This window comes from Malaclemys terrapin, chromosome 25, assembly GCF_027887155.1.
Source record: "Malaclemys terrapin pileata isolate rMalTer1 chromosome 25, rMalTer1.hap1, whole genome shotgun sequence".
Lineage (NCBI taxonomy): Eukaryota > Metazoa > Chordata > Testudines > Emydidae > Malaclemys > Malaclemys terrapin.
In genome coordinates, this window is record NC_071529.1 from 14,212,462 (window position 1) to 14,236,083 (window position 23,622).

Consider the following 23,622-nt stretch of genomic DNA (forward strand, 5'->3'; position numbering starts at 1 on the left):
GCTGGGCAGGCAGCGGGGCCTGGGCCTGGCTGCTGGACATGGACAGGTCTCTCTGAGCCCAGAGATGGGGCCTGTCTGCTGTCGGGCCCCTGGGGGCAGCTCGCTTTGCTGCTCCCTAGCGCTCCCCCTACTTGTGGGGGGGCAGGCCTGGGAACCGGGGAATGGAAGATGGGCCTGACGCCAAGGTAAGGGGCTTGGGCATCCTGAATACTCCTCCGTAGAACCTGTGAGGTACTGCTGGAAATTGGGGTGCTGGCTGGAGAGATCAGGGCTCCCCTCATCACCTGTGAGCTAGCCGGATTGTAGTGTGCTTGGGGTGGGGGTTCTCAGCAGGTGGGGAAGGTAGGAGCTCCCTCGCCATCTGTGCCGCCTCCCACAGGTGCCTCACCCCATGGTCCTGGGTAGCCCCCACCCCTCATGCAGGCCTGTTCTGTTGCTCTAAGCTTCCCCCAGCTATTCAAATGGGAAGAGGGCTGGGGGGCACAAAGGGGGCAGCTGCCCTCTGTGATCTCCATCAGCACTGGCAGGATGAAAGGGCTGTTGAAAACGCTGCCAGGTCCCGCTTCCCTCCCCGAAATGGCTCCAGGCAGTACTCGGGCCAGACTAGTTTAGTTTTGCTTCTCAGGAAGCTTCATTCCACCGGAATCAACAGGAGCGGCCGGGCTAACCCCGGGGGCAGGGCTGCCAGAGGGAGCGGGCGGGACAGCACCTGGCGTCAGGGGGGGAACCCTTGGCCAGGTATCACTCCTCTGCTCTCACAGGGAACCTCTCGCCCTGTATAGGCCAAGAACCGAGTCAGTCCTGGCCCAGTCTCTGCTCCGAGCTCAGACTCGATTTAGAGCTGAGGGGAGCTTGGTTTATCTTTATCCCTACCCAACTGCTGGGCAGGAGCAGATGTTGGGGCCCTGTGACCTGGGGTTTGTTGGAGGAGAAATCAGTGATGCAGAGGCTGGGATATACTTTGTCACTGGTTTTGTTTACACAAATGCACCCGTCCCTGAACAGAGATGGTCACAAACAGCATGCAGGGAAATCCTGTCCCGCAGGAATCTCAGCTCAACACCAGCGTCCGATTCCCAAGGAGCATCTCCGCCTCCAGTATTGACTGTTGTTAGCAAGATGAAGGCAAAGAGCAAACTCTCCTGCTGCTCACCACAGCTCCCCCCACAAAGAACCAAACAATGTTAACAGCAACACTGCATTTCTTCAATGGCTGAAAACTTGCTCGCACCAAGAAAAAGAACTTGTAAGACTATGTGTAACAGCTATGTGTAACAGAGCCGGGGGGTGGGGAGCTCAGGGCTGGGCTAGCAGGGGTCTGCGAGTCGGAAGTGAGGGGCCCCGGCAGAGCTGGGGGGTGGCGGAGCTCAGGGCTGGGCTAGCAGGGGTCTGCGAGTGGAGAGTTAGGAGCCCCGGCAGAGCTGCGGTGGGGGAGCTCAGGGCTGGGCTAGCAGGGGTCTGCGAGTCAGGAGTGAGGGGCCCTGGCAGAGCTGGTGGGTGGGGAGCCCTGGGCTGGGATAACAGGGGGCTGTGAGTTGGAAGTGAGGGGCCCTGGCAGAGCTGGGGGGTGGCGGAGCTCAGGGCTGGGCTAGCCGAGGTCTGCAAGTCGGGAGTGAGGGGCCCTGGCAGAGCTGGGGGGTGGGGAGCCCTGGGCTGGGATAACAGGGGGCTGCGAGTCGGGAGTGAGGGGCCCTGGCAGAGCTGGGGGGTGGGGAGCTCAGGGCTGGGATAACAGGGGGCTGCGAGTGGAGAGTGAGGGGCCCTGGCAGAGCTGGGGGGTGGCGGAGCTCAGGGCTGGGCTAGCCGAGGTCTGCAAGTCAGGAGTGAGGGGCCCTGGCAGAGCTGGGGGGTGGCGGAGCTCAGGGCTGGGCTAGCAGGGGCTGTGAGTGGAGAGTGAGGGGCCCCAGCAGAGCTGGGGGGTGGCGGAGCTCAGGGCTGGGCTAGCAGAGGGCTGTGAGTCGGGAGTGAGGGGCCCCGGCAGAGCTGGGGGGTGGGGAGCCCTGGGCTGGGATAACAGGGGGCTGCGAGTGGAGAGTGAGGGGCCCTGGCAGAGCTGGGGGGTGGGGAGCTCAGGACGGGAATGGCAGGAGCTGGGCTGGGGATCAGAGCTGCAGTTTCTCTCTGGAGCCTGGGCCCCTCCCAGCCCCTCGCCGTGGGCTCAGAGCAGCCCCTTGCCGCTGTCTCTGGGCTGCTGCCAGCCCTGTGTGTTCTCTGCCCCGGGGCACTGGGCTGGCCCCGCGGGGAGGGACCGGCTGGTGACAGCTCCAGCAGGCGGAGAGCCGGGGGAGTGGCTAGGGGCCGGTATAAAGTCCAGAGACTCTCGGCTCAGCTCGCACAGGCAGTGCGGAGTCTGGATGGCTGCTGGCCGGGCTGAGAGCAGGCTGTGAAGCCCTCTCCTCTCCGTGCGTCTGGGGGGCAACCCGGCTGGGACCCTGCTGCCTTCCTTGGCCTGCGCGCTCCCTCTCCCCCCTGCCTCGGCTGGCTGGTCCGTTATTCGCCATAGCGCCCGGTCCGTACGCCCGCCCGCCATGCCCTCAGGCGGCCTCTCCGTGGTGCTGCTGCTGGCCACCATGGGCCTGTGTGTCAGCGACGAAGCCATCCACTGCCCGCCCTGCTCGGAGGAGAAGCTGACCCGTTGCAAGGCGCCCGTGGGCTGCGAGGAGCTGGTGCGAGAGCCGGGCTGCGGGTGCTGCGCCACCTGCGCCCTGAGCAAAGGGACGCCCTGCGGGGTTTACACTGCCCGCTGCGGCTCCGGGCTGCGCTGCTACCCGCCCCGGGGGGTGGAGAAACCCCTGCACACGCTGATGCACGGGCAGGGCGTCTGCACTGAGCTGTCTGAGATCGAGTCCATGCAGGAGAGCCTCCAGCCGGCAGGTAAGGAGGCTGGGCCTGTGTGTGGGGGCATGCATGGGTAGGGAGCCCCCAACCCCCCCCAGGTCAGAGCCCCGCAGGCTGGCACCGAGGGGGTGAGCCATGGGCTGGCACAGAGGGACAGGTATGTGTGGGAGGGGAGGGGTTGGCTGCGCATGGACACTGCCGTGGACAGGAACACGCTCTCTGGCATCGCTGCCTGGGGTGCTGGGGGGAGGTGAGCTGTACTTTAACACCCACCGGTGCCCCCCCAGCTGCGCCAGCGACGGGCCTCTGTGGGAAGATGCTAATGGCCGGGCTCAGCTGAAAGACAGAGCCGAATGGTTTGGGAGGGAAGGGGTTAATGCCAGTGGCCGGTGCTCTGGAGGGGGCAGTTCTCTGGGTATGGTGGGCACAAAGGGGGCACTCAGAGGAGCCCGGCTGGCTGCAGTAGAGGAGCTGGCAGACCCCCTGCACCATCCCGGGGGCAGCCCTGCTGCGCTTGTCGGCCAGGGCAGAGCTGGGCTGGTTCTCTGCAACAGCCGGCATGAGGATCCCAGCGCCTAATGTCGAGCTTGCCCAGCCCGTGCCAGGCGCCTGCGTTTCCCCCAGTGCCAGCCGCGGCGGGTCCCTTGCCAGGTGAGGAAACCCACCGATTGCCTTGCCCGTCCTCGTCCTGCCAGTGAGGGGCCCCCTCCCCACGGTGCCCGGAGTCCAGCGAATTAACGGACCCAGCCCCGGCCGAGTGCAGCCTGGGCTCCGGGCCGCGGGGGCTCCAGGCCTCTGGGCCAGCCCTGTGCTCTGAGCCGCGGGCGCCCCAGGCTGTCTCAGCTTTCCCGATCCATTGCCACAGGGTCAGATTTGCATCCTCTGGCCCCGCCCTGGCCCCTCAGGCTCCGCCTCCTCCCCCAGCGACACACGGAGGGGTAGGAGACGGGGGCAGGCCGGCTGGGGGTTACAGAGCAGAGGAGCCCAGTGTCGGCGGGTGGATGGAGAGTTCGTTCCCCTTGTTCAGAGGGACACACTCCCTCCTCCTGTTCCCTGGCGCCTCCCACCCCCGTGCCCCCTTCCTCCGCTGGACCACCCAGCAGCTCAGGAGGAAGGAGGCCTCCGGGCGCAGGCTGCCCTCTGGAATCAGGGTCTGGCCTTGGCCCTGGGGCTGGGAGTCAGGGAGGGGCTGACACCTGGTCCCCACCCCAGCCAAGAGCCTGCGAGTGAAGGATGGACCCCTTGCAGCTTGGGCTAGGGAGAGCCGCAGGACGGCACCCAGGGCGAGTGGAATAGGAATATCGGGCATCCACCCACCCATCCGTCCGTCCATCCATCCATCTGTCCACCTATCCGTCCGTCCACGGGCTGCTCCTCCAGCCATTACATCTCTGTGCCACCTCCTCCCCCTCCTGTACTGTCCCCTCTCTCTTCCGCTCCAGTAGACTTGGGCTGGGGACACCGGGGTAGCCACGGGGTGCTGGGGCTGGCTGGCTGTGGTGCCTTTGGGGCGTCCTACTGGAGGATGGGCTGGAACGATCCCCAGGCCTGACCTTGCCGCATGCGGGTCTGTGCTGGACCAGACTGCAAAGGCCTTGGGCAGATTTCCCGAAGGGACCTGCGGGAGCTCGGCAGGTGCCCGGTTCCCATTTCACCAAGGCACCAAAGCCTCTTACGCAGCTTTGGAAAATCCCTCCCTTGACGCTTGTCCCGCTGGCGAACTGGAATCCAATGCCAGCTCTTCCCTGTGCCGCTGGCCTGCCTATCCCAGCCCCCTCTCCCACTCCGACACCATGGGGATGGACACTCATCTACGTCCCTCCCCGCCCAGCGAGCCCTGGCCTCTGCCCTGCCTGGTTGCTGGAGTGTGGGAGTCGGGTGCAGGGACGCGGGCGTGAGGGCTGCTAGGAAGCCTGCAGGGCTTCCGGCGTGTTCAGTTGTTGTCCTCTGTCCTTAGGCCGCCTGCTGCTTTCGGCTTTGCCCTGCATAATTCCGACTTTCCCCCCGAGTCTTCAGGAAACAGACTTGCGCTGACCCCTGTCTCCTCCAGCATTGCAGGCTCTGGCTGGGGGCAGAGGCCCAGGACGCGGGACCCTGGGATCTCCAGCCAGCTCTGCAGGTATCCGGATGAGTCTGGGCATGGAGAGCAGGTGCATTGTTCCTCGCGGAGTGCGCCAAAGCTGGACTCGCCTGGGCTCAGGGCGGCCCCATCAGCACAGTGCAGGTCATGGGATCCTTCCGCCGCCCTCCTCTAAGCCCAACCTTCTCCCCTTTGCCGCCAGCTTCCCTCCTCTCTCCCAGCGAGCTCACACCCTCTTGGAGGCATCCCCGAGGCAGCCTGGGCCAGTGGTAGGTGGCCACCTGGCCAGCTTGTGACTGGCCTGGCCGGCTTTCCTAGTGCCTTGCTGGTCGCCGCTCTGAAGTCATTTGCTGTTTTTTTGCTGTGCCCACGTGTGGCCCTGTGTGCAGTGATCTTAACGACTGGCCGTGCCCGCCATAGCTGGGAGTGCGCTGTGGCCACCTGGCCACATGCATGCGGCGTGCGTGGCAGGACGGATGCCAGCCAATGGGGAAGCGGTGCCCTCATCCCGCCTCCGAATTCCTCCACGTCCCGTGTAACTTTCCAAGAGCTGAGACCCTTCCTGGCCCCGCCCTCAGACTGGCCCCGCCTGGAAACTGGACCTGCCCACAGACTGGCTGGTTATTGTGTGTCTCAGAGGTGGCAGCCCTGCCCGTTGGGGAGAGCTCAGAGCTGGGGGCAGTAGAGGGGCTCTTAGGTTCTGTTACTGACTCGGATGAACTGTGGCAAGTTCCTGAACCTCCCCGTGCCCCAGGTCCCAACCTGTAAAATGGGTGTAGCAGGCTGGCTAGACTGCGCATGTGTCACCAGTGTCCTCTACTGGATAGAATAAGAACTGCTCGCCTGTGTGTCACATGTCCAGTACCGACAGCAAGCGTGGTTGTTATTCATTATCCGTATTACTGTCGTGCCTATGAGCCCTAGGCACGGACCACGACCCCTTTGCGCTAGGTGCTGTACAAACACAGACCAAAGAGCTGACAAGCTCCGGAAAGAGAAACCAGCTGGCTACAGCCAGACCAATGGGGGAGTCCCACGGAGTGAGCCAATGTTGTGTGAATAAATGAGCCAGACACCAGGCGGGCCCCAGGGCAGCACGTGCAGCAGGAACAATGGGGTGGGCGGGAGGAAGTTTGTTACGTGGCAGGGAGCTGGTGCCATTGGAGCTGGACGAGATGAGCATAAGTTACTCCCCCTGTGCATTATTGCCAGGGGGGTCTCTGGTAATTCAGTGGTGAGTGACGTTCCCTGCCTGTACCGGGGACCCCCAGACTTCCCTTGAGAACTGAGCATCCTACGCCCCTCTGAAAACACATGCCGTAGTCGATAGCCAGCACCACCCAGCTGAGATCCCAGGGGCCCGGGGAAAAGCCCCCCCGTTGATGCTGCAGACTGGGGAGGGGGCACAGGGCACCCCGGAAGGGGGGATGGCAGGTGGCTGGAGAGTGGGTGGACTGGGTGGGGTTCAGGGCTTGAGGGCCGTGGCTAGGGATGTCTAAGAATGACGGCCTAGCGTGCTCGGCCTGGCCCTGCAGAGCGTTCCTAGAGACCCGCTGAGCCGCTGTTTGTGTCCGCCAGGCAGACGTGACTGGGCAGACGTTAATGTGTAGCTAGGACAGTAAACACGGGTCCCCAGTACCAGGAATTGCGCCTCCCAGGAACAGCTTTTTCCCCTGAAATCCTTGGCTGGGGGCAGGGGGGCTTTTTGGATTGCTCTTGAAATTGTAGCCCAGGCCTGGCAATCTTTGCCCTTGATCACGGGGCCTGCGGTGTGACGGGCTGGTGCCCGCTGGAGCTGCACACCTCGCCAGGGAGCCAGGGGAGCAGATGACTCCTCCATTGTCCTGTCCCTGCCCGGATACGGAGAGGGGACCCTGCTCTGCTGCGTCTGGGATGAGAAACCCGGCTGTCTGCCCAGGCCTTGAAAGATCTTGGAGTTTGAAGCTCACCAGTGGGGCTGAGGGACCCCCCCACCCCTGCCCCCACGGTAGCATCACCCTGGCTGTCCATGGAGCGGTGTTGATGGAGGTGGTTCCTACAGCTGGGCGGCTGAGCGTCAGCCGATGGGCAAGGCAGGCAATGCAGCGGGGGACACGTTACCCTTCCCACCCACGCTCCCCTCCCCCTCGGCTCCCGACTCCCCTGAGCTTTGCGGCACTTCAGGATCCAGGACCCCGAGTTGGAGGTTCAGGCCCAGTAAAGGGAAGCCAGACCCAGCTCCCCAAGGTGGGGGGGTGGGGCGTAATCTCCCTGCTGGAATCGCTCAGCCCAGCCTGGGAAGGGGGAGAACAGCCTATGGGACACCTGCTTTGACCGGTACTTCCACTTGGGCTGCCCCGGGGGAGTTCACTGGCCCCCCGGCGGTGCCCCTAGACTCCCTCCGGAAGGCTCCAGGCCCCGCTGGGGTCAGCGGGGCAGGAGGGTGCCGTGGACGGGTGCCACGTGACGAGGCCGTGTGTGGGGCTGGGCCTGGCTAGCGATTGTCCTCCCGCTCTCGGGGCTGTGTTTGCGGACAAGGTTGGTGGCTGATAACAAGGTGGCTCCCAGCAGAACAAATACAGAGATGTAGCCAGGCAGGTGTGTGTCTGCCCAGCAGAGCCCTGTGAATGTGGGATGGGCTGGGAGAACGTACTCCCACCCACCTGGACCCCTATGGGAGCCTGGCTGGAACTGGGGCAAAGAGGAAGGGAAACCAAGAGGAATCAGCGGGCTGCAGCGCTCCATGTCCCTGGGAACCCCACAAGTTCACTGTTTCATCCCATGAAAACAAGATTGCAAACTCTTCTGGGGAGGAGCGGAACTGGATTAAGAGAGGCCCAACAGACTTACGGGCCCTGGCTTCTCGACTTATATCATGAGATTGGAATATCAGCTTTTAAAAAGCAAATGAAAAACAAATGCTCCTGGGTCTCATGGATGAAAGAAAAGCTTGAAAATATGACCAGAGCATAACTGGTGTCTGCCTGAGTTTGCAGAAAGCCTGGAACAAGAGCTCAGAGGCGTGTGATCCCATTCATCTTAACTCAGAAACCTGTTGCCTCTCCAGAAAGGAGAAGGGTGACAACTTGGGGGCGGGGGCGGGGCCATGGCCTGGGGCGGGCCCATGGGGTGTGTGTTTAGGGTCCTGGATTGGCTTAATTTGGTGACGGACAGGATCCCTGTCCGTGCTGGAGGCACTTGGGAAACAAAAATCCAGTCAGGTTTGGATTTGAAAAGATGCACCAGGCAGCTAAACTCTCCAAATTTGGCTTCTTTCAAGCAACCGCCAGCGCTTCTCCAAAAGCAGCCCCTGGCCGGGTTTGCTCAGCTGCTGGCATGAGAATGAATTAAACCCAACTGCAAGGCCAGGCCATGGCACCCCAGGGACTCCTGGGCCATTCTCAGGAAGTGCAGGTAATTAACCCACCCCCAATTACCAGGCAGGCTCCAGAAATCGTGAAATTTAAACAAAGAAATAAATGTCGGGTTCTTTTATTTGCTGTCTGCGTTGTGAGCTGTTAGGTTTAGTGGTTTTAATCTTTTCTCCACAGTCACAAGAGCTAGCAACTTACTGGGTTTCTTTAATGACAGCCAAGATTCTCACCTGATCACAGGGCTCCAGGAGCTGGGACTATCATGAGACTTGCCAGAAGCCTGAGAGTTTGCAACACGGCTGCATTAAGCTAACGGTGCAAAGTCCGTATGGAGCCAAAGAACGTTTGGTTTGTCAGAACACAGGAACTGCCAGACTGCGCCAGATCCGAGGTCCATCCAGTTCCGCGTCCCATCTCTGCCAGTGGGCAGCAACAGATGTCTCAGAGGAAGGTGTCAGAACCCCATGGTCAGCATAGGTGCGACAATCTACTTCTGCCACATTAGCTCTCATCTTGATCTCTAATAGTCAGAGAGAAGTTTAAACCTTGCAGTAGGAGGTTAACTAGCCCTTCCAAAATGGGTTGTCGTTAATGAGAAGTCTGGGTGTTCTTGTTATCCAGATGTCTAGCTCCTTTTTGAATCGTGCTAAATTCTTGGCCCCTGCGACTTCTTGTGGCAATGAGTTCCACTGTCTAATTCTGTCGGTTTCTGTCTTGTGGCATTCGGCAGCAGTTGCTGCTCTTGAGCGTGTGTGTGGCATTCAGGGAAAGGCGAAGGAGGTCCCTCCCCCCCGCCAACACTTGGCCACTAGTTAGTAATGATTTAGTACTGGATAAATATGTCTGGGGAAATTTGACCCTGTGGGAGCTACATATATGTTGTGTGGCTGCTATGGGCATGGCGGGGGATGGAACCTCTTCCCTCCTCTCCACACGGACACGTGGACACCAGTGAACATGCTAGCCCCTTGTTGGCAGCCTGATTTGCACATGGTTCCCATGGCACCTTGCTCTCCGCTGTGTCTTTCAGTTTTTCCAGCTGCCTTAATTTAAATCTAGCTTGTCTCCGTGCTGGCAGAGGCGTTCCCCCCCACGGTGTGGAGAGGGAGCCAGATTATGCTGGCGACGGGCCACGTGCGGCTGGTTTTAAGTTTGTTTATGGGACAGGCTAAAAATAGCAGCTAGGAAGAATGGAGCTAGCAGGCAGCCGGGTGAGCCTGACCAAGCGCAGGGGAACCAGCCCAGTTTGGTCTGGTCATTTCTACCTGGGACACGCTATCTATCTGCCTAGCCTGGATCCTGCTTCCTGCTCGTCTCGCGTCAGGGGGCATCCCAAGTCTGAGATTTGAACCTCTCCGGCAGCCGAGGCTCTGGGCACAATTGTTCTGGGGCTGACTTAGCGCTAGTCCCATCGGATATGCTTTGGGCATCCATCAGGCGATTTCTTTCCTTTGATCCCAAGGGTCGACTTGGCCTGTGTGTCCAGCCTCGGGGACCTTTCTTCCGCCGCGATCACATCAAGTGTGGGCCCAGGGAGTGGAGGAAACGCCGGGCTGGTTGCCGAGTAACGTGGCTTCAGGGAAATGGGCTGGCACGGGGGCGATGCGACCGTAGGACCCCGCTGCAGGGGTGGGGGCTGCTGAGAGGAGGGGAGTGTGGGGTAACGGCTCAGCGCCTGTTCTGCTCCGGCAACTTCCCAGCTTGTTCTAGAATCAGGATATTGTAACTGGCAATGTTGCAGCGAGCAGCGTTACCCAGCATTGGCTGGCACTGACCCGCAGCTCCCCGAGGCTTTCTCGAGTCTCGAGAGAGCAAAAGCAGGATCCGCCGCGCCTGGGAGTTAATGGCATCTCTCTGCGCTGGAGCAATGTAATTCTGGGCCCCGCTTGTCACCAGGCTTAGCAGTGCTGACACATGATTGCAGGGAGACGCGCTGCCTGTCCAGGGAGGAGGAGAGAGCCAGCGGGGTTATGGGAACGGAAAATCCAGCACAACACAGAAAATAGAGCAGCGCTTCCCAGGGTATCCCGTGCATTTGAGAGCTCTCTGGCTCCAGGTGGATCTGTCCATCTGTCTGTGGTTTTCCATCACACTCGTCACCCTGGGAGCAGCACAGGTAACTCTGCCACGCCCACCCCAAATTGTGGCCAGAGTTTGGGAGCTATTGAAACACGGGCGTGGCCTTGTCCTGCTCTCTGTGCCTCAGACCCCAGGGAGGAGCAGCTTGGCAGGGGATGGGGGAATCCAGTCTGTGCCCTCTGGTGGGGTGGGAGGGACGGGGGCGAGGAACGGACGGTTGGGTAAGACAGACAGACCAGACAGCCCTCTCTGTTTCTCCATGGCCCAGCCCCCACACCTCCCTCCCCCAGGGCTTCCAGACTCAGCCGGCCTGGCCTGCAGCATGCAGGTGGGCGTCACGCCCTGGGAGATGGGGTGTCCTGAGTGCAGACACGGGCGGGGGGCTGTGCACACGCAGGTGTACATCCAGGTACCCGCATCTAGATATGCAGGTGGCCCAGCAAACCCCCCCTTTCTGGTGCGCCCTGGTTTGGCGGGCTGGCACAGGCACCAGCCAGGAGAGGAAGTGGTTCCCCTCCCTGCAGAGGTTCCACTAACAAATAGTCGAGGAAGCAGCCCTGGTTCCCCCCTCCAGCTCCCTGCAGCCAGCTCCAGCCCTGGGTCCTTCCCTTCGCCTCCTGCCTGACCTGCTCCCCGCTCCCCGCCTGACCCAGCCCTGCTCGTGCCTTCCCCAGGCTGGACCCTGCCAAGCGAGAGGGGCTCAGAAGCCAGAAAGGGCGTTTTACTTCTCCCGCTCGGCCACGTCGGTGCAAGGACCACCTGCAGACGGTTACCGTGGGGGCTAGACTCCGGCTCGCGCCTCTTTGGCCTGGGGGGCTGGGCTCTCATGCACGGCGCTGGCTCCGGGTACTCGGACCCTGCTCCCCAAACCTGGCCCTATTGTTCTCATCTCCGCTCCCCTCCCCCCCCCCCGCCTCCGCAGCCACCAGGCGAAGAAGCAGGTGAAACCCAGAGACGGCCGAGGCTTTGCTCTGAGATGCCCGGTGACCCTGGGCTCTGGGGCAGGTTGGGCCAGGACCAGAACTGTGCTTCGGGGTCGGGGGGCTGTGACTGGTATTGGGACTAACGCTCCAGGGCGGGGACATACACACACTCTATAGCCTTGGCTGTGTTTGTAGGGGTATATTCCCCCCCCACACACACACACACTTCCCTGCCTTGGAGACAGTGTGGGTGATTCAGCAGGGGGCGTTCGTCCTTCCTTGGCATGACCCAGTGCTCGGGGCTGCAGTCCGCTGGCAGGGCCGCTGTGCTACCCAGCCTGTGATTGTGCGCCGGTCAGCGCTCGTCACCCAGTGCAGGGGGCGCCCACGTGTCCTGGCCAGGAAGGGGTTAAGGACAGAGCGGCTGGCTCTGGGGAGCAGCACTTCCTTCGGTGGGTCTGTTGTGATCCCGGCAGGTGTTTGGCTGGGTCACCGCAGATGGAGCCCGGCTCAGCGTTCCGTTTCCTAGAGGGAGCCGAGCCCTCCGGCTTCACTTGGAGCAAATAGGCCAAAGACTGAGTGACCGAATGAGAACGTGAGAAAGGAGGGAGCTCAGCACGGCAGCAGGGCAGGGGTTAACTGGGGGCTTTCATTCCCCCCTGCCTCAGCCCCGGCCCAGCCCCCCCAGTCCGCTCCCTGGCTCCACCCCGGCCTACAGAGTCATGGGAGTCTCCCAACAGGATCACGCTGGATGTGAGTCCCTCCACGACAGAGGGGGCAAGAGGAGCCGGAGGCCCTGCGGATCCGCTCCCTGGGGCTGCGCTGGGCTTCGAGACGCCGGGACCAGGCGTCTCAGCACGACCCCCCCAAACCCCAGCATGTTGACAAGGTACCAAAAGCCAAACGTGTTCTGCTGGGGAGGCCAGGAGCGCAAAGAGCAAAGGTCCCGGGAAAGCGCTTGGCTGGGAGAGGCGTGGCCACAGAGGGGAAAAAATCTGTTCTAAGGAAAACAACAGAAGGACCCAGCCCCAGCCCCTGTTGTTGGGGGGCCACAGGGCCGGTGGGGAGCTGCTCCGTGCTGAGGGACTGCAAGGAAAAGGTGGGGCAGGGGAGGCAGCAGGAGTAAGGGGGGATCTTGCCTTCTAGGGGCACCCAGTCGCAACTGCCGGAGGAACACGGGGGAAGGGAAATGTGAATATCATGGGAGGAGCTGGGCCCATGTGATCGCCTCCTCCTGGCCCTCCAGCTAATACAACCGTCCTCCCACACTGACCCCTTGTCCGGAGCCCTGCCCGATGGGACCCAGAGACTGGGCGAGAGCTGGTGTGTCGTCCGGCCCCAGCTCCGCGCTGAGATGGCCCCGGGGGCTGGGGCTGGAGCTGCTGTTCCCTTTTATGTCCGGCTTCAAAGCACCTGCTCTTGTGCTGAACCTTCAGGGTGTCCTCGAATGCCCCATCCGTGTTAACCAATGTGGGCAGCACGGCCCATGGAGCTGCAGCAGGCGGACCTCTCCAGGAATGGCTCGAAACCCCCAGTTTAGGTTTTGTGCCAACCCAGCAGAGGCGGCCCATCTTCCCAGCACTGAGCTACCAGGGCTGACACCACTGGTGCATGAACAAAGGAGTGGGCTACCGGCAGCGAGGCGGTCTGCACAGCCGAATGAGCCCTGGAGCCGGTGCTCCCCTCTTCCGCCGGACGGGGAACGTTGGTGGGCCCGGGGGGTGTTGGCAGGCAGCTCGCACCGCGGCTGTCGCGTGAGTGGATGGTTAGAGGGATTTGCACGTGCAGGGCGATGGGGCTGGTACCGTTCTCCTCGGGCTACGCCCGCGGGCATTTTGAGGGCTCTGCAAGCTCGCCAGCCTCTCGCAGGGCTAGTGCACTTCTGCTGGTGAGCTGGCGGGCAGGCCGCGGGCTCCCCGCACGGCTCGCTGCAGCGTCATTTACCGGCTGGGCGGCTCATAACGATATTGAGGGAACAGTCACAATACATGACTTAGACAAAACAAGCTGGTGAACTCCAAGCTATTTCTCATTGTGGCAGATTCTGCTCCAGGAATCCAATTGATTCTTGGCTCCGCCCGGCCTCTTTCCTTCTGCCCTTGGCTTTTCCTTCTTCTGGGTCATGCTGCGCTCTCCTGCCTCCCCTTCCCAACGCAACACTTCCAGCTGCCCTCCGAGGGGGAACAGAAAGGCCAACGCTCAAGCCACAGCCGAGGGCGTGGGGGGCGGGGTGGGGGTTTGCTGCCCCTTGGGAATCTTGTGCATTGTGCCGGGTTACCATGGCAAGTGGCTCCTCCATGGAGTCAGAGAAAAGTGGGGCTGGAAGGGACCCTGAGAGGTCATCAAGTCCCGCTCCGATTTGTTCCCATCTTTCCCCAAGTGCGGTGCCCAGAGCTGGACTCCAGCGGGGGTCTCCTCTGTGCCTCCCAGAGCGGGACAATCACACGCCCGCACTTGTGGTACGACACCCCGGTAGGCGGCGTTGCTGAGTCCGAGTCTGCCTGGTTAAAGGCGGAGTCAGCCGAGGGAGCAGGCTGGTCTGGACAGGAGCCTGCGCTCCATGCAAAGCACAGCAAGGCTGGGCCGCCCAGCAGAGGGGCTGGCAGGACGCACGGTGGGTTTGGATTGCTCTGTGCACAGACCTGGACCTGTTGCAAGGTTGACTGGAGCCAGCGGCGGCTGCTGCAGCTTCAGTTCTCCTGGAGGGAGCATAGTCGGTCCCCTTGCAAGGTTTCTGTCCCCCGCTTCCCCCAGCCCGTCGATATCGACGGCTCCTGTGTGATGTTGCTGCTGCGCTGCCCCGAGAGATGCTGGCAGGCAGAAGGGCAGTGCCCGAAGGACTCGTCTCCTGGGAAATCCAGCCCAGCCCTAGACTTCACTAGCAGACCTGGCCACTGCCCCCTGGGCCAAATGTAGCCAGCAGAATATATCAAGGAGTGACTCTGGCTACTGGCTCTGGCGACCAGAGCTCTGGCCTGTCTCTGCCCCGGGCTGCGCGAAGCCACAGCTACCAAGGGGCTGGACAAAAGCACATTCCCACGCCCCATGGCCAGCGAGAGCGCCGGCCCCCTGCCTTGCCCGGCAGCCGCTCTCGAGGGAGGTGGTGCGTGCAGCGGCCAAGTGGAGAATGGGACCCCCCAAGCTCAGCCTATCGGGGCACAGCACATGGAACCCCAGGCCCCACTCTCAGCACTGCCTTCCCCGCAGAGCATGTGTGCAATGCCCGCCCCACAGGCTCCGGCCCTCGTGGTGCCGATACAGGGTCAAAGCCGGGGGAGCTTGTGGTTGACGCCCGTGGGACATGCACTTGGCCTGCATCTGGTGCTGACCGCAGGCATGGCGGTGTGAATCCAGAGCCACTCATCTGGATGTATTCCCTGGGCCTGAGATCCAAATCTCTCCCCGTAGCCCTGGATTTCACTTCAATGCTGAGTCCATGGCGGCCTGGGGGCTAAGTAGCCGGGTCGCAAATGCACCCCAAGGGCTCCAGTGTCTTCACGCTGAGTGCTGCGAGATGCACTCCCCTGCAGGCTGGGGGGGACACCCTGGCTGACGCCCCCCCTCAGGTGGCAGTGCTGTTTGCTTAGAGCGCTGGCTGCATTCTTCCAGGCCAGGCGGACATCCCTTTCCTGTTTGCTTTCTGCACAGCCCTCAGCCTGCAGGCTTGTTATTGTGAACTCTCCACGAGCCCTCTCCCAGGCGCGTTCAGCCTCGCAGCTCTGCCAGCACCAAAACTGGCTCTAGCCCCATTGTTCTGCCGCCCCCTTCCTGGCCCGGCTGCCCCCTAAGCAGTCAAAGGTCAAGGCCTTTATCCCATTTCCCAGTGGCCGCCAGCCAAGTGCAGCCATGCTGGGGAGCGACACGAGATTTTTGCATTAGACAACATCATTAGCTGGCTTGAGGAAGAAATGGGGGAAGGTCGTTTCTAAGCAGGGCTGAGAACATGACCCCGCTCAGGCAGAGGGATCAGGCCGGTGCTCTCCAAGCGTGATCCCAGATGGGAAGAGAGCAGGGCCAAAGTAGCTAAGGAGAGCTCAAAGTGCACCCCTTGGAGACAAAGGCAGCCCAGAGCCTCCTGAGAGGTGGCCTGCACTCTCCTTCAGCTGTGGCTGGGGAGGCTCCCTGTCCCAGTAGATACGGAGCATTGCATACTGGGAACTAGACTGGGACCTGCCGCCCTTTAGGACAGAGTTTGGCCAGCTCTGGCCTCAGACCTGGTGTTGGCTGATTTGAGTCAGCGAAACTCCCCAGGCCACGTGGAAGTTCTCAGACCTGGAGACACTGAAACTTAATAGTGGGGACCTTAAACCTTCCCGTGTGTAGGGTGCTGCTGGGCCAACCGGGCGGTGGCTGGATGCTGGATAGGACCGGTCAGTGGGGAGCTCCAGATTCTTGGAAGACACTTTATTTTCCCCATATGCTCGTACGAGCGGGGAAGAGCTTCCTAGGTCCCACCCTGGCGCATGCAAAAATGCCGAGATCAGCGTGAGAGCAACAGGCTTGGGGCCATTGTACGGGGACCTGTAAAAGTCACCCCAGGAGCAAACAGCTCCTGCCCCCAGCCCTGGGACCCTGACCTGCAGCCAGGAAAACCAGACCGGGCGTTTCCCAGCAATCGTGTGCGTGGCAGCCTCAGGCCGGATTCTGGACCCTGCTCCTCCAAGCTGTGTGAATCCTTTGCCTCTTCAAAGCACTTCCTATTTCAGATGACCTGCCCAAAGGGTCTTTGCTTTATTTAAATCACTTTAATCGGTCCCATTTAGATTCAACACCTCTATGCAGTGTGTGTGTGTGTGGGGGGGGTGGTTGGAGGGGTAGAGGGGGCTTGAAGTCCCTTGGTAAAACATTTTGCTCTGCTTCTCCCCAAATGCCTCTCCCCGGGAATGACAGGGTCTTGCAAGGTGCAGCGACTTCAAATCCGCCTGCGCCACCACTGAGTGTGCCCCAACTGGGCAAACAGTCCATCTGGCCCGGCAGGCGACCCATAGACCACCCCGCCCCAGTTTGGAGGGGGATCCTCCCCCCGACACATCCTGAGATCCCAACCGGCTGGCTACCAGCTCACACCGTGTGGCATGGCCATGCCGTGGGGCAATCAGCGGCCAGCGCGAAGCCTCGCCACGTCCCGTCAGCACCGGCGCCGCCCTGGTACAGGGTCTCCGGCCGCTGCCACCTTTGGTTTCACGTTTCACATTTCAAGGACTCGTGCTGTTCCTGGAAAAGGACAGATTACATGGAAAGCAAACAACAAACAGCAAACCAGAGAAGTGTCCGCACTGCGAACGTTGACCTGGCGCTTGGCAGCGGTTCCATAAATACTTCCCTGGGCCAGTACGGCAGGACTCTGCTGGTGAGCTGACTGGCCTTGTGGCAGGGCACTGGTCCCTTCCCCTCTCTGGGCTTGTGTGGACTGTCAGCTCTGCAGGTGGGGCTGTTCTCCCAGGTCCGTGTGCAGCTCCTAGCACCGCGGAGCCTCTGATCCTTGCTGTGGCCTCGAGGGGCTACCGTAATAAACGTAATACCAGCCACGGGCAACATCTGCTTCCCTGCAGCCGACCCGGGGGTTTCGTTGGTATTCACTCTGATCGCTGGGGGAGCGGGAGCAGCACGGATGCAGCCTGTAGCTCCCGCCCAGCCTTGGGGGGGGGAGAGCCACTGTCGGCAGAGATGGGGCAGATAGACGGGAAGCCCGTGTCTTGCTCGCCTGAGAGCTTTGGCCACTATCTGATGCCACCTTCCTTCCAATCCACGTGATTTACTCCTATCAATCGACATTTGCTGGGAAAAGGGTCTTTTATCTTCATCTTTAGCTTTGGCTTGCTCCTCCGTTAGAAGTTCAGGGCAGCAGGTTCTTGTGTTTAAAACCTGTCTCTGCCCTGACACCCTCTGTGACCTTGGGGTCAAGTGACTTGAGCCACTCCCCCGCTAAGTGCCTCAGTTTCCCCATCTGACTCCTAGCAGGGAGGGCTGGGGGTGGCAGCTGTCTGGAGAGGGCTTCCCACGGCTGGGTAGCGAAGGCTTTGCCTATGTTCCAGACCTGGAGCAAATGTTGCCCTACATTGTTGCATAGCCTGGATAGCAGGGACTGTCTCCTTGCATCTTAGCAGCCCAGCTCTCTCCCTCGGGCACAGCGTCCACAGAATCAGAGCTCTGATCCACCCCACCAGTCTCTGGTGTAGCCAGAAATAGTCAGGCGCGCTCTGCATCTGGTGGCATCCCCGCGGTGTGGTTTAAAGAGTTCCTTGTAGGATCCTCCGCGGGGAAAGCGTCTCCCTGCCCCGTGGGCCTTGTGAGGCACAGGCAGGGAGTCACACAGGGGTGAGCATCGCCTGCGGCCTGAGTCTCCAAAGTGGAAGCAGGATCAGAGCCTGCAGGGGCCGTGGCTAGCAGGAAGTCGGGCGGTGGCACGTGACCCCTCCCGGCTGCTCCCAGGCCGTGTCAATGCTGGCGGGGGTCTAACCCAGCTCAGGCACCCCCCGTCCCTCTGCATTGTCACTGTGTCCCCTGGGCCCTGCACCTACCCTGTCATCGCAGACGAGCGTCGAATCCAGGGCTGGGTTCCCGAGGCTGTTTTCATTGCAAAAAAAGGGCGTTTTTACATCAAGCCAGTTCTCCCCGGTGGAGACGAGGCACTGGCATTCTTAGCTCAACGTCCCCCTGTCTCCGGGTGAACCCCCTCCTCTTGTGGCAGTGATGGCTGGCTCCCCTTCTCTCTCCTCTCCTGTGTGTGAAGGGAACTGGCCCAACATCCAGCCCTGCTCCTCCGAAGAGGAAAGCAAGGTCGTTGCTTGCCCTCACCTTGAAAACTTTCCTCCCAGCGTGGCTGGGTGAAGTTCAGAGCTGGATGGATCCCTGTAGCGGAGGCTACAGAGGGAGGTTGTCACACAGCACAGGAAGGGCATTTGCAGTTTGCCGCTCGAATGGTTTGTTTCGTGTCCCCTTATTGTACTTTGCGTCTTGGCAAGTGGTGAGGAGTCACCATGCTCTAGCAAAGTGCAGGAGGAGATAACCTTCGCAGGGAGCGTCCAGGCATTGATCGCCACCAGGTCAAATTACCAGGCTGGTTTAGGCAGAGCTCAGGGCCAAGTTACCTGTAAAACTCTGCTAGAGTTTGGCAAATCAGCGGAATTTCTCACCTTCTCGTGCCAGGAACCATCTCTGTGTACAGAGGGCTTTCAGTCAAGTCAGCACAGCTCATGTTTGCTTGTGCTGAAACCGAGTTGTTCGGTACAAAAATCTCCCTGAGCGGGTTAGATTTGGTGTTATGATTAAAACCAAACCTTACCTCATTTCATATTACCACTTCCGCCTGGGGATTGTCTAAAGGACCGGTGGGAGTTAGGCTTGTAAATCTGACTCCTATGACAGGTTCCAGGTAATAGACAGAGAAAACGACAGTTCTGATACGTTTCTTAAAAATCAAGGGGGCTTTCTAGCGTATTGTGCATCGACAGCATTTCACCACGTTTCTTTGGGCAAATTTCTTCCTCGGCACTACTGATTGGTTTAAGCTGTAACTGCACTTGGAAGTGGACCGTGCTACAGCCTGTTACAAGCAGCGTGGGTTTCTGTAGCTTTCTGCTCTGCAAAACTGGGCTAACCATGTCCAAGAGTGAACAGGGGCCCGTCCCATTCCTGTTACAGCCCAAATCAGTCAGGATAAAATCCACAGAGCTGGGTTCCAAAACCAGGCAAATCTTGTGTGTGTGTGAGGGGATGTGTGTGTATGTGTGTGTGAGGGTGTGTGCATGTGAGGTTGTGTGTGTGTGTGCGTGTGAGAGAGAAAGAGAGGGGATGTGTGTGTGTGTGAGGGGATGTGTGTGTGTGAGGTTGTCTGTGTGGGTGTACGTGGATGTGTGTGTGCATGTGAGGGTGTGTGGGTGTGCATGTGAGGTTCTGTCTGTGTATGGATGTGTGGGTGTGTGAGATTGTGTGTGTGTGTGTGTGTGTGCATGTGAGGTTGAGTGTGTGAGGGGATGTGTGTGTGTGTGAGGGGATGTGTGTGTGCGTGTATGTGTGAGGGTGTGTCTCTGTGTGTGTGTGAGGGGATGTGTGTGTGTGAGGTTGTGTCTGTGTGGGTGTACGTGGATGTGTGTGTGCATGTGAGGGTGTGTGGGTGTGCATGTGAGGTTCTGTCTGTGTATGGATGTGTGGGTGTGTGAGGTTGTGTGTGTGTGTGCGTGTGAGGTTGAGTGTGTGAGGGGATGTGTGTGTGCGTGTATGTGTGAGGGTGTGTCTGTGTGTGTGAGGTTGTGTCTGTGTGGGTGGACGTGGATGTGTGTGTGCATGTGAGGGTGTGTGGGTGTGCATGTGAGGTTCTGTCTGTGTATGGATGTGTGTGTGTGTGTGTGAGGGGATGTGTGTGTGCGTGCATGTGTGAGGGTGTGTCTCTGTGTGTGTGTGCGTGTGTGTGCGTGTGCGTGTGTGTGTACGTGTGTGCGCTTTCTTATTTCACCGGCACATCTTCGACGCGTATGTGGCTGCAGATGTGACGTTCCCCTTTGCTGACAGACTAAGCCCGTGCTGCGGCCATAACAAGCCGGAGACCTCGCTAGTGACATGCCCGCTCAGCCCTGCGGCTGTGGAAAAGGTTTCCATGGCAAAGACAGAAAAGAAAAAGCCCGGCACACGCAGTGGAAAAATGTTGTTTGAACCAAACATGGAGCTTTAAGGATCCTGAAATCAAAGGAACCTGCAGCATTTAAGAAATGCGGCGCTAACCAGCGCTGGTCCCGTGACAGCAGCCGCCCAGCCGCCAGCGTCTGCTATTGCAGTCCTGGAGCCGCGCTTCACCCAGACGGGGGGCAACATTCTGGAGTTCACAACTGGACTCTGCTTTTTCATTCCTAGCCTTATTTCCTGCTTTCCCCGTCGGTGCATGTGAATGACTGGTGGGTTCTGACTCCCCGGGCAGAGGGCACGGCTCTCCCGCTTGTGCCCGGCCACACGAGCACGGGAAGGTCTGCAGACTCAACGCCTGCAGCCTTTTGTGCCCCATTCCTTCCCCGGAGTCCCAGGGAAAGGCTCAAGTTCCTTTTGCAAGTGACAGCTTGTAAATGAATATCAAACAAAACACATTGGGAACAGCAGAGAGCATCCTGGGAAAATCCTGCTTCCCACAATGTGCTCCGCTCAGCTAGGACACGCTGTCCTATCTCAAAGGAGCAGAAACCTTTGCCCTCCGGCGCCTGCCCCCTTGGCAAAACAGCTGGGCTTGGGCTGTGCGGGGAGGGCTTTCGGGGTGTCGGACTGAGGCGGAGCCCAGAGGATGGGCTGCCCTGCTGCCGACTGGGTCGTCTGGCGAGAAGGTGGGGAGGGCCAGTGGGAACGGCGCTGAGGCCAGACTCCCACCGCAGCCGATGTTCCCTGAGTCTGGAGAACGGCAAACGGTTTAGGGGCGTTTCCCCCAAGGGCAAGAGAAGGGGGCTCACGCATTCCGTGACTTCTGATGGCTTTGGTTTCCATTGGACTGTGCATGCGTGTGTGCGTGCGTGCATGTGGATCCATGTGTGTGCGTGCATTGTAAGCACACGTGCAAAGCAATATCTGGAGATAATTGAGACCCTGGAGCTCAGTGAGGGTCTGAGCCGCGAGGGCGGGGGGGCTTAGCACAGGCCAGTCTACCGTCACGCACAGCGGCACAAGAGAATCGAAACTTCCATCCCATCTGATAGGCCCGTATGTTCGCTGCCCTGGCTCAGGCCCGAGGCCCGTCCCGCGCAGGATCCCATCTGGCCAGTACCACGTGTATCAGAGGAAGGTGCCAGAGACCTGCACGCAGCAGCCTCTGTTTCTAAGCCCTGTAGTTAGAGAGTAGCACACACCCCGGAGCAGGTTTAATCTCCTTTCTAAAGCTCTTGTTACGGGATTTACTACGATCGCTCTTGTTAGCTAGGTACGGGGCTAGTCCCTCGTCGAATCTTGCTAAGATCTCGGCTTCAATAACATCTTGTGGCAATGAGTTCCGCCGTCTAATTATGCATTCTGTAAAGAATTTCCTTGCATCGGTTTGGAAAGGCCGACCTTTCCGGTTCATTGGACGGTCCCTTCTTCCTGTGTTATGAGACCGGGAGAGCAGAAGCTCCAGACCTCCCTTCTCTAGACTACTTACTATTGCCCGGTCCCCTCTTATATCCGCTCTAAGGCAAACAATCCCAGTATTTTCAATCACGTTTCTAGGAGAGTCTTCTCAGGCCCTGATCATTCTCATTCCTCTTCCCTGAACCTCCTTGAGCACTGCAGTGTCCTGCCTGAACCGGGGCAGCCAGTGCTGTGATGGCTCCAAACTCCTGGGCTACTGAGGGAAGCCCCCGAGGGCCTTACACTGCCCAGCCAGGCTGTATTTTTTTAAGGGGAAGTATTAGTGGATCTGGCCCCACTGTGTCTGGAATCCCAGAGCAGGGAAGATGCAGAGGCCACAGTGAAACTGGAAAGGAACTGGGGCGCTGCGGGGAGGGTTGAGGTTGGCAAGGGGGGAGTTTAGCTGAACTTTTCTGAGCTCCCCAAAAGTGTTGATAAAGTTCAGGGCCAGTTTGTGGGCTGGTGCGCTGGGGCTGCCCTTTGCCCTTTGTGCTGTTGCAGGACATCACTGGGGAAGGGCAGCCCCACTGCGCTCCCCCAGCAGCGGGCCCCACGGGGCGTGGGCAGCACCCCCTGAGCCCAAGGCCGTGGGTGCGAGCGCTCGGCCGGCCAGCCCTTCGGTGCCGCTGGAGCTCAGACAATGAAACTTGAGCTCGTTGGACACGGTGCATTTCCAGCGCGAAAGGCTCGGCCAGGGAAAGGAGCTGACGTGCAGGGCCTGGCAGAGCCCGGTGCCAGCTTTCCATGCCGAGGGGATAAAGTGCTAGACCGAACGGGGAACAAAGCGGGGGGAGTGGGGGAGTCTGAATCAGGCCGTCACGGAGAGAGCCCTCTAGGCAGGCAGGGGGCTGGAGTGCGTTACTGTGGAACAATGCCCGTTAGGCCTCCGATTGGTGGCCTTGTTTTATCCCGGGTGCGAATGGGACAGACGCATCGCTCCAGGCACCCGCCCTGGCATGGATGGGCACGGTCCTGGGTCCTCCGAAAGCCGCCCATGGCTGGAAAGGTGGGTGATTTGCCACCTCCTGCCTCGTAGTGCAGCCCAGCTGGAAGATCTCATGGCCCTTTGGGCCTCACTTTTCCGAGGTGGCCACTGATTTGGGGAAACTTGGGGGTTTCTAACACCGCCAGCTCTCCAGAATGTGGGAGCCTGGCGGGAGAGCTTTGGGCTGCACGTCTTTTTGCCTAGGAGTCAGTCCCTATCTGGGACTTGAACCCATGAACTCTGGTTCTGGAAGCAGCTCCTGCATGAGCTCAAGGAGGAGCAGCGCTCGGCATTAGCAGCAGTAGCACCGCTCTCCCCTTCGCAGGACTCCAGCCATTCTAGGGCCAGACCAGGCCATGCATCTGCCAACAACCCTTCCCGCCAAACTCGTCCAGCAGAGCCCGCATGGCATGCACTGACCGTGCCAGCAGGCACAGGGGAAGCCACATCCCATTCAGTGCAGGGTGGCAGCAGGCGTAACTCCACTACGGTCAGTGGGGTTACCTCGGCAAGGGGGAAATGCTCGTCGCGGGAGCACCCCGAGATCGGGCCCATCCGGATTCGGACCAGGGATGCAGGGACGGGACGTGCTGGCATTAAACCCTTTTCCCAGCGGGGACCAGCCTCCCTTCGAGCTCCGGCCCTGCTGTTCTTGCCCCTAGCTGGGGCTGGCAGGTCTGGGCCCACCGAGACGCCTTGGGCGAGGGTTATGCCATGAGACAGGGGCCCCGGAGCGGACCCCTCTTTGGCTCCATGGCCATCTTGCTGGATGCACCCAGAGGAAGATGCAGCTGTCTCCTTGGCCTGCTGCCTGCTCGGGCCTAGCGGGTATAAATAGAAGTGGGGGGCCAGGGAGGGGAGGAGTTTGTTTTGGTTACCATCCCGGGGAGTGACAGATCTCTTGGGGAAACGCCAGCCGGAGACTGTCACAGAGCTCTGGGGCCCAGCTGGCCTGTGGGGAAGGGGTCCTGGGGATGCACAGAGCCTGCCGTGCCTCTCCTGTCAGATGGTGCCGGACCACGGGCCCCAGCCTCCGTTAGCAAAGAGAGCCGCTGGTCTGTAGCTGCGGACACATCACCGGGCCCATGAGGCCTCTGGAGCGGGGTGGGTGGGTGTTGCTGGCAGAGGGGAGGGAGCCGTGCGCATGATGTCAGCGCTGATGCGGGATATCGCACAGGTGACCCCAGCAAATGCTCTGGGTCCTCATGCATGGGACGTTCTCCGTCCCTAGTGGGCAGGAGGGAGGGGCAGGGTGCATGGGAGGACAGGGGGTGGGGTCGCTGG

The 23,622-nt window shown here is 60.3% G+C and overlaps 1 protein-coding gene across 1 annotated transcript in view; it reads left to right on the forward strand.

Moving 5' to 3' along the window:
- The first annotated feature begins 2,329 nt into the window (after positions 1–2,329).
- The window catches only part of IGFBP4 (insulin like growth factor binding protein 4), a 28,084-nt gene continuing 6,791 nt past the window's right edge, over positions 2,330–23,622 (forward strand). Inside the window, exon 1 of the mRNA XM_054014649.1 lies at positions 2,330–2,874. Within this exon, the coding sequence (XP_053870624.1) occupies positions 2,529–2,874 (346 nt within the window). The 5' untranslated portion in view covers positions 2,330–2,528. The remainder of the gene's footprint in view (positions 2,875–23,622) is intronic.